This window comes from Hippopotamus amphibius, chromosome 3 (genome assembly GCF_030028045.1).
Source record: "Hippopotamus amphibius kiboko isolate mHipAmp2 chromosome 3, mHipAmp2.hap2, whole genome shotgun sequence".
Classification (NCBI taxonomy): Eukaryota; Metazoa; Chordata; class Mammalia; order Artiodactyla; family Hippopotamidae; genus Hippopotamus; species Hippopotamus amphibius.
The window spans coordinates 152964349-152975319 of NC_080188.1; the positions used below are offsets into that span (position 1 = coordinate 152964349).

Below are 10971 nucleotides of genomic sequence, written 5' to 3' on the forward strand. Positions count from 1 at the left end.
GCACATGCGAGGGATCTAGGTTGCACACTCCTCATGAGAATCTAATGCCTGATGATTTGAGGTCTCCACTGGGGAGCAGCTGCAAATAAATTATCATTAGCAGAGAGATTTGACTGCACAGAGACCATAATAAATCAATTGCTTGCAGACTCATATCAAAACCCCATTGGTGAGTGGCAAGTGACAATTAAGATGTATCTGGTGGCAGGCTTCATAGTGGCAAGTGAGTTGACGTACTTCAATAGTCCAGCTGCATTTGGTGGCAGGCTTTCAGTCAGAATCTGAAACGTATTTTAGTCTGCATGTTATTGGCCCGCCCATTTTTTTTAATTGTAATTTTTTTATTGGAAAACAAATATACAACTTGGAATGGATCTGAGGCAAATTGTGCCATAAGCAGATTTTCTTTAAGTGCCTAAAACAAAGTTTAAAAAGCAAGTAACAATAAAAGAAAATGTTTCTGGTACAGGATCAGCAGTACAAAAAAATAGTGTACGAGTACCTGGATAAAACACCCGTTTTGCAATAGTGCAACTTTTAAGTACATACTGTTGACTGTCCATAGTCCACGCAGAGTTACAACTCCACACTTCAACAACAACATGCTGACAGTTCCTGAAGAAAACTACTTTAAAAAAAATAGGCATAACCCAGGTGTTCCCTCATTTGACCAACTCCATCTAAGTTTAGATGTGCAGAAGGGCTTAGATATATCCAGAGTAAGCCACATGCAACATGTTACTTGATCAATTTTCTAAAACAAGGTTTCAGGACAATGACAGTAAAATAAGGGAAGAAAACATGGAGGAATGAAACCCTAATTACTTTACATGCATTTTTTTTTTGACAGTAGGGGGAAACCTTTTACAGATAAGTTACAAACAAAGAAAAGGCAAATAAATAATTTTGTACAAGAAATTTAACACATTCTGTACAATGTCTTCACTTTGCTGTCATCATCTGTACAAACTCTTCATAGTTTACTTGACCATCACCGTCAATATCTGCTTCCCTGATCATTTCATCAACCTCTTCATCTGTTAACTTCTCTCCAAGGTTTGTCATCACATGGCGGAGCTCTGCTGCACTAATATAGCCATTACCATCCTTCTCAAATACACAGAATGCTTCTCTAAGCTCTTCTTCACTGTCTGTGTCTTTCATTTTCCTTGCCATCATTGTCAGAAATTCAGGGAAGTCAATTGTGCCATTACCATCAGCATCTACTTCATTAATCATGTCCCATAACTCTGCTTCTGTGGGATTCTGCCCAAGAGACCTCATTACAGTTCCCAATTCCTTAGTTGTTATAGTTCCATCACCATCCTTGTCAAATAGTGAAAAAGCTTCTTTGAATTCTGCAATTTGCTCTTCAGTCAGTTGGTCAGCCATGCTGCAAGCGCTACCGGTCTCTGGGACTCAACTATACAACCACTTAGCTCGCTCGCTCCACTCAGACTCCCGCCCATTATTTTATCTACCACTTTCATCCTTTCTCTTTCCAGCACTGCACACCTGTCTCAGTCACAGTTTTGGTAAGCCCACAAGCTAACCCTAGCCAAAATGAGTAAAAAAACAAATCTTGCTGGAGAGCTTCTTTGAAAATGGGGAAAGACCCAATGATGAGACAGCAGAAGACTCCAAGGCTGCTAACAAAGGAAAGCTGAATTTAAAAGAAAATACTGGGACTTGCCTTGTGGCACAGTGGATGGGAGTCTGCCTGCCAGCGCGGGGGACAAGGGTTCGATCCCTGGTCCAGGAGGATCCCACATGCTGGGCCACAACTATTGAGCCTGTGCTCTAGAGCCCATGAGCCACAACTATTGAGACTGTGTGCTGCAACTACTGAAGCCTGCGCACCTAGAGCCGGTGCTCCGCAGCAAGAGAAACCACCGCAATGAGAAGCCCACGCACCACAATGAAGTGTAGCCCCCACTCACCGCAACTAGAGAAAGCCCACGCGCAGCAAGGAAGACCCAACACAGCCAATAAATAAATAAATAAAATTTTAAAAAGATAAAAGAAAATACCAAGAGTCCTACTTAAATTATGGGTTCATTGCAAAAGGTGGTTCACATTCTCCAAACCTGCTTTGTATAATATGTGGCAACCAGCTATTCAACGAAGCCATGAAACCTTCAAAACTGCTTCGCCACATGGAGACCAAGCACCCTGCATTAAAAGACAATCCTTTGGGGTTTTTCAAAAGAAAAAAATATGAGCACAAAGAACAAAAGCAATTATTGAAGGCCACCACTTCATCAAATGTAACTGCACTGAGAGTATCATTCTTAGTGGCCAACCACATTGCTAAAGCTAAAAAGCCCTTTACTATTGGTAAAGAGTTGATCCTGCCTGCTGCTAAGAACATTTGTCGTCAACTTTTAGGAAATGTTGCAGTTCAAAAGTTGGCACATGTTCCTCTTTTGGCTAGCACCATAGCTAGACGAATTGATAAAATAGCAGAGGATGCTGAGGCACAAATGTTAGAGAGGATTAATGAGTCACCATGGTACGCAATCCAGGTTGATGAGTCTACCAATGTTGACAACAGGGCAAAGATGCCTGTTTTTGTACAATATATTTGTCAGGCGGATGTGCATGAGGATATGTTACTTGCACTTTTGTTGCCAACCAACACCACAGCTACAGAACTATTCAAGTCTTTGAATAATTACATATCAGGAAAACCTAATTGGTCATTTTGTGTCAGTATATGCACAGAGCGGCTTTCTGGTTTCACTGCTTGGGTCAAAGAGGTCGCTTTTGAATGTGTATCTGTGTACTGTGTCATCCATAGAGAAATGCTGGCTAGCTGAACAATGTCACCTGAACTTAACTACATTTTGTGGGATGTGATTAAAATTATCAACCACATTAAAGTATATGCCCTTAACTCACATCTGTTTGTGCAGTTCTGTGAGGAGATGGACGCAGAGCACACACGTCTTCTCTTATACACAGAAGTGAGATGGCTTTCTAAAGGTAGATCACTGGCCAGAGGTTTTGAGTTGTGAGAGCTGCTCCAGAGATTTCTTTTAGAAAAACAGTCACCACTGGCAGCACATTTCAGACGAGATCGGGCGCGTTCAGGGTGGTATGGCCGTAGACGGCAGCACATTTCAGTGACACAGAATGGGTCGCAAAACTTGCTTACTTGTGTGACATATTTAATCTCCTCAACGAACTCAATCTGTCACTTCAGGGAATAACAACAACTGTGTTCAAGTTGGCAGATAAAGTGGCTGCATTCAAAGCCAAACTGGAATTATTGGGGCAATGAGTGAACATTGGGTTTTTGTTTTGTTTTGTTTAATTTTATTTTTGGCTGCATGGGGTCTTAGTTGTGGCATGCAGGATCTTTTGTTGAGGCATATGAGCTCTTCTTTGCAGCACATGGGCTTCTCTCTAGTTGTAGCATGAGGGCTCAGTAGTTGCAGCACATGGGCTTAGTTGCCCCACTGCATGTAGGATCTTAGTTCCGCAACCAGGGATCGAACCTGCGTCCACTGCATTGGAAGGCAGATTCTCAACCACTGGACCACCAGGGAAGTCCCCACATTGGGATTTTTGACATGTTTCAAACATTAGCAGAGATTTTGAAAGGGACTGAGCCAGGGACTTCTTTCTCTCATCTGGTGCATAATCACCTATTCAGCTCTCAAAAGAGTTTGAGCATCACTTTTAAACCACAAAAGACCCCGAACTGTGAAGGAATGGATCTGTGACCCACTTGTCCATGCTAGAAGAGGATCAGCTGCTTAAGATCATGAATGATGGTGGCCTTAAAATCATGTTTGAGGAATTTCCCTGGTGGCTCAGTGCTTAAGAGTCCACGTGCCAATGCAAGGGACATGGGTTTGGTCCCTGGCCCGGGAAGATCCCACATGCCACAGAGCAAATAAGCCCGTGCACCACAACTACTGAGCCTGCATTCTAGAGCCCTCAAGCCACAAGTACTGAGCCCAAGTGCCACAAATACTGAAGCCCGCGTGCCCAGAACCTGTGCTCCATAACAAGAGAAGCCACCGCAATGAGAAGCCCACACACTGCAGTGTTGCACAGCAATGAAGACCCAATACAGCCAAAATGAAAAACAAACACATTTTTTAAAAACAGTGTGTTTGAGACAACTTCAAATCTCCATATGTTCTGAATTAAAGTTAAGGTGGAATATCCTGAGATTGCCGCAAAAGTACTCAAAAACCCGCTTCAATTTCCAACATCCTATCTTTGTGAAGCAGGGTTTTCTGTAGTGACAGCAACCAAAACAAGATTATAGAGTAGGCTGGACATAAGCAACACACTTCGGGTGTCACTGTCTCCTATCACCCCCAGGTGGGACCATCCAGTTGCAGGAAAACAAGCTCAGGGCTCCCACTGATTCTGTATTACGGTGAGTTGTATAATTATTTGATTATATATTACAATGTAATAATAATAGCAATAAAGTGCACAATAAATGTGATGTGTTTGAATCATCCCCAAACCATCCCCCCCCCACCCCAGTCCATGGAAAAATTGATCCGTGGAAAAATTGTCTTCCACGAAACTGGTCCCTGATGCCAAAAAGTTTGGGGACCATTGCTTTAAACCATGAGAGGGGGAGTTTAAAGAAAGGGAAAATGGTGAGTGAGGCCAAATGATTGCATAAGAATTTGGAGTTGGACAGACTTGGGTGTAAATCCTAATTTTGCCACTTACCAGCAATGACACCTTGGACACATCACCAGAATTTTATAAGCATTTTTCAAAAAGAGATTAATAATATTACTTATCTAATGGAGTCATTATAAGGATTAAATTGGATAATGTATATAAAGCTGTTAGCACAGTGTCTGGCACATAATAAATTATCAGTAAATGCTGATTAATAATAAGAAAAATAAGCGCTGAAAAGGATCCATTCAATTTAAGACTAATGACCCTACTGCAGTAATTTCAGAGAAGCCACACAGATATAAAACCAAATGAAATATATTGAAGTGTATATGAGAGGTGAAAAAGGAGCCAATGAATTTGGCAATGAAGATAAAATGGGAAAGTTGGTGTGCCAGAGGGAAACAAGGAATTGAGGGTAATATTCCCCTACATCCCCACCCCAGCCATTCTAAAATAAAGAATGGGGAGTCATGTGTGTTACTAGGCTTTGGGGAACAACTTAGAGAGAGACAAGTTAAATACAAGAGACAACTTGGATTGGAAGAATTAATATTGTTAAAATGACGATACTACCCAAAGCAATCTACAGATTTAATGCGATCCCTTGTGGGAAGACATTCAGAAGCCTTTCTGAAACCTTGAAAATGTTACTAAAAGTAATTAAAGTATGTGGGCCGAGCAACTGGATGCAGAATGTCCTGCTTGAGCAGTGGAGGAGCTAAGGGTGCTGGGCGTGGAGACCATGGGGGCATAGGCTACCGTGGAAACAGAAAATTGACCCTCTCTGGGGGCACAGCCCCTTTCTCACTTGCACACCTCATATCACCCTGTTTGGCCCTGGAGAATGGCTGGTTAGCCAGAGATGGGTAAGATTCCTCAGGGGAGGAACAACCTCAGACAGGCACAGTCGCAGAGGGGCCAACAGGGGTGGGGCACAGACCCTTAATCCTTCTGAGAGAGGTCTCCTGCCCCCAGGGCTGCTTTGCTCTCCACGCCCAGCTCAAATCCGCACCCTGCTCAGATCCACACCCTGCTCAAATCGGACCCAGGAGGCAAACAAAGATCATTGCCCCAGTCATGTGAGGCCTTTGTTTGTTTATTTCAAAGATAGCCTTGTTTATGGGACTAAACTGGAAGTGTTAGACCCTCAGGCTATGCCAAGAACTCAATAAAAGCAACGTGGGATCAATCAGCAAGGCTCTTGATCCTAGAGGTCTTGAGTCCCCCGGTCCCATCTTTCTCTTAAATCTGTGTCTGTGTTTTCTTTAAGCTTGCGGCACCCATCACTCACCTCGAGTCGCCGAGCTGGTCTCGGCAATCCCTATCAAATTACCCATGACATTTTTCACAGAACGAAAACAAATAATCCTAAAATTTATATGGAACCATAAAAGACCCAGAATTGCTAAAGTAATACTGAAGAAGAACGAAACTGGAGGCAAACCCTGCCCAGACTTCAGACTATACTACAAAGCTACAGTCATCAAAACAGCATGGTATTGGCACAAAAACAGACATTGGAACAATGGAACAGAATAGAGAGCCCAGAAATAAACCCACATACTTATGGTCAATTAATCTTTGACAGAGGAGGCAAGAATATGCAACAGAGAAAAGACAGTCTCTTCAGCAAGTGGTGTTGGGAAAGTTGGACAGCTGCAAGTAAATCAATGAAGTGAGAACACACTATCACACCATACACAAAAATAAACCCAAAATGGCTTAAAGATTTAAATATTAGACATGATACCATAAAACTCCTAGAAGAGAACATGGGAAAAACATTCTCTGACATAAATCATACTAATGTTTTCTTAGGTCAGTCTCCCAAGGCAATAGAAATAAAAACAAAAATAAACAAATGGGACCTAATCAATCTTACAAGCTTTTGCCCAGCAAGGGAAACTATAAAGAAAACAGAAAGACAACCTACAGACTGGGAGAAATATTTGCAAATGATGCAACTGACAAGGGCTTAATTTCCAAAATACACAAACAGCTCATACAACTCAATAACAAAAAAACAAACAACTCAATTGAAAAAAAGGCAGAAGACCTAAATAGACATTTCTCCAAAGAAGACATACAAATGACCAATGGCACATTAGAAGATGCTCAACATCTCTAATTATTGGAGAAATGCAAATCAGAACTATACTGAGGTACCACACCCCACTGGTCAGAATGGCCATCATTAAAAAATCCACAAATAACAAATGCTGGAGAGGGTGTGGAGAAAAGGAAACCCTTCTACACTGTTAGTGGGGATATAAGTTATAGCCACTATGGCTAACAGTATGGCAGTTCCTTAAAAAACTAAAATTGGAGTTGCCATATGATCCAGCAATCCCACTCCTGAGCATATATCTGGAGAAAACCATAATTTGAAAAGACACATGGACCCCAATGTTCATGGCAGCAATATTTACAATTGCCAAGACATGGAAGCAACCTAAACATCCATTGACAGATGAATGGATAAAAAAGATGTATATATAGGTACAATGGAATATTATTCAACCATAAAAAAGAATTAAATAATGCCATTTGCAGCAACATGGAGGGAACTAGAGATTATCATACTGAGTGAAGTCAGAAAGAGAAAGACAAATACTGTATGATATCACTTATATGTGGAATCTAAACCATGACACAGATGAACTTATTTATGAAACAGAAACAGACTCACAGACAGAGAAAACAAACTTATGGTTACCAAAGGGGAAAGATAAATTAGGAGTTTGGGACAGGTTACCAAAGGGGAAGGATAAATTAGGAGTTTGGGATTAGCAGATACACACTACTATGTACAAAATAGATTAAAAAGTTTCTAGAGTATAGCACAGGGAACTATATTCAATATCCTATAATAAACCATAATGGAAAAGAATATGAAAAAGAATATGTATATATACATGTAACCAAATCATTTTGCTGTACACGAGAAACTAACACAACATTGTAAATCAAGTATACTTCAATAAAAAAGAAATTTTTTTTAAAATACAGGAACCCTCTTAAATGCTCATAATGTCCCCCTTGTACCCTAAAACCAAAGGACTCAGATGGGTCAAGATCACTCTCGGTGGGGTTGTCAGTAGAGAAGCTGCTGCATGGCTCTGGGTGTACCCTACTCTGCAAGTGGGAGATTCAAAACTCTGTGCAGAGCTCTTTGCTGCTGAACCAAGGTTGAGGTGATATACACGTGCCCGCTTAGAAAGAACTCCAGATATTTTTAAGTCAGAAGAACAAGTCCTAGAATGATATGTACAGTGTAGTCCCATTTTTTTAGAAAACAATGACAATAGGGGCTTTCCTGGTAGTCCAGTGGGTAAGACTCTGCATTCCCAATGCAGGAGGCCTGGGTTCGATCCCTGGTGGGGATGCATGCTGCATGCACGCTGCAACTACAAAAATATCCCGCATGCTACAATGAAGATCCCGCATGCCACAACTAATACCCAGCACAGCCAAAACAAATAAATCAATAAATATTTCTTTAAAAAAATAAGAAAAGAAAACAATGACAATAAAAGCTATGTCTTACCTTAAAAAAAAATACAGGAGACAAGAGGGGATCATGGTAGAAGCAATAAGGGACCACCCTTTGATGCTCCCATTGACGCTTTACTGTCATCACTTCTGCTGAACATCACCACTAGTTCAGCCTTTGTGAAACACAAGTTTACAAATGTCACATCCGCTATCTTTTTGTCCCTGTTCCAAAGCCTACAAGGAATTCCTAACGTCCAAGGAATATTGTTCAAATGCCTTCCCAACATTCAAGGCCCTGCATAATCTTGCTCCAACCTACTTTTACAATGTTGTCTCTTCCTATAGTCTGTAGACTCTTCCCCAGCTGAATCTCTCTCCTAGCTCCTTCAGGAATCTCCCTAACATAGTCTTCATTACTCCTCACTCTATCCTGCTTTAAGGTCAGCTTAGGTCTCTCTCCCTCCAGAAAGTATTTCTTGGAACTCTGCACTTTTCAATGACTACCTTTTCCTTTCTAACTCTCCTAGAACTAAAGTAGAGTTGCAGGCCAGGACATGAACTGATTTTTGTTTCTCTGTTTCATTTGAATTAGTTTAATCATAAATTTTCAGATAAAAATCTGAATTTCTGGCTTCCTTTGAAAAATCAGGCATTCCCTCCTGGCAAGTCTGATCTGGAGTTGAATGTAGCAGCGGGCCCTTTAGCTAGGGCATGCATTCTCAAGTTTTATTCTTATACTTGGCTTATTCTCATATACACATGTGCCTGGCTCTTGTAAGCATTTGAGTTTGTAATCCCAGGTCTAAACAGGAACTGGACACTTGGTTTATACTACATGGCATTTATTTATCTTTATGTTTATCATGTCTTCTGGAAAAGTTCCACATGGGCACAGATTATACTTCTTTGGGATTCCCCACAATGCCTTGCACAGCAACCTGAACATAGGAGAATACTTAATATAAGATAAATGTGAATGAGAACCTAATCTGCCTTTTCTTAACTGATCCATCACCCAACAAAACTACAGTTACCCCATTCCAAAATTAAATACCAAGGGAAAAATTCTATATGAGGAAATAAGAAAGCACTGGGAGTGAAGAGGGAAAGGCAGCTCTAGGAAGGTTGATTTCAGTGATACAAGCTCTGGTCTTGCAGCTAGAGCAAGAAGTTTGAAATTTCTCCATTGCCGTTAGCAGGTATTTGTGACTCCTGTGCAAGGCTCCTTGCTAGGAGATTCTGTTGGTTCCTATTTCCTTACTAATGTCAGACCTTTGAGACCCAAAGGCAGGAAGGAAAAGAGGAAGGATGAGGGATAGTGGTGATAGACCCTGGGTCAGAGAAGGGACTAGTTACTCTCGTGGTAGTTCCCCTCCCACTCTGTTCTCTAAAGTGAGAAGTACAAAAAGAGAGCTACTGCCAACTTGTGAAGCCCACAGAGTTGGCTAGAGCTTCAGGGGAGGGACAGGCCCGGACGTGAATCCAGATCATATGGCTCCACAGTCAACACACCCCCACCACTATACCAAGAGAGGAGGCTTTACCATGAAGCTAAGGAAGTTTAACCTTCAGGCCCCTTACTTGCACAAGCCCCCTTCAAGGTTCTGGGCAAGGCCTCAGCAATACACTCATGTGGTCATTATAAAATTCCATGAGTAAGATATTTTCATAGCAATGATTAAGATCCTTGTTTCTTTTCACTCAGACTCTCTCTCCAATACCTTTCCCTTGTTGGACATTTTTGGGATCCCGCTAAAAGGAAGTTGAGTTGGGATACAAATATTTTTGGTCATATTTAAGTGGTATATAGTCACTTTCACTTAGAGTTAAGTTAGTGCCAGACGTGTAGGTGTAGAAATGGCTTTCAAGAATACCGCTATGTAGACTGATCTGGCATTATGACCCAAAGTTGTAGGGCCAGAGGTCATATCTTGACCTTATATTACATGCTACTTATATGGCATGTAGATTGTGGAGGAGAGACAAGGTTTGAAACTTATGTAACCAGAAGCTAATCTTTGGAAAAAATCTTTCTATCGTCATACATGTAAAATTTTAAATGGAAAATTCAGTTATCACTAACACCTGATATGGTAGCAAGCATCCAAGATAGACCCCAAATCTCTGCCTCCTGTTATTCACGCCCCCCTGTCCTCCCACATTATGTCAGTGTTGATCTGTGTGATCAATAGAATACAGAAGAGGTGGTGGTATGTCACTCCCAAGGCTAGATCATGAAAAGCATTACAGCTTACACCTTCCGTCTTGGTCTCCCTCTTTCTTTCCTTCTTTCTCTCTCCCTCTAGAGGAAGCCAGCAGCCCATATCCTGAGTAGCCCTGGGGAGAGGTCCACATGGTAGGAAACTGAGGTCTATGTGAGATCCTCTAGCCCCAGTCAAGCCTTCAGATGACTTGCAGAGATGGCCAACAATTGATTACCACCTCATGAGAGAACCTGAGCCAGAATCGCCCAGCTAAACTGCTCCTGAATTCCTGACCCACAGAAACTGTGAGGTGATAAATGTTTGTTATTCTAAGCCAGTAAATTTAGAAATAATTTATTATGTAGCAATAGATAACTAATATATCCAGCAAAAATGATTGTTCTCTCCTGGTCAAGAATATATTAAATAATTCAATATTAATTCTACAAAGTCTTAGTGTTTATGTACGTAAGAAACTTGATAGAAGTTTCCCTAAATTTGACAACAAATCTATAATTTTCACCAATTTTACCAATGAGTTGTTAAATAAGAGACTTTTCTAAGCTATCATTGATAAAACCATTTTTATTAAAAGTGCCTGAGGGAAGAC

General features: G+C 41.1%; 1 protein-coding gene across 1 annotated transcript; it reads right to left on the reverse strand.

The window, feature by feature from the left end:
* Positions 1 to 819: 819 nt before the first annotated feature.
* Positions 820 to 1468, reverse strand: LOC130849427 (calmodulin-1-like). The gene has a single exon (XM_057728312.1). It carries the CDS (start codon positions 1390 to 1392, stop codon positions 943 to 945), a length of 450 nt encoding a protein of 149 aa, XP_057584295.1. The 5' UTR covers positions 1393 to 1468; the 3' UTR covers positions 820 to 942.
* Positions 1469 to 10971: the final 9503 nt, after the last annotated feature.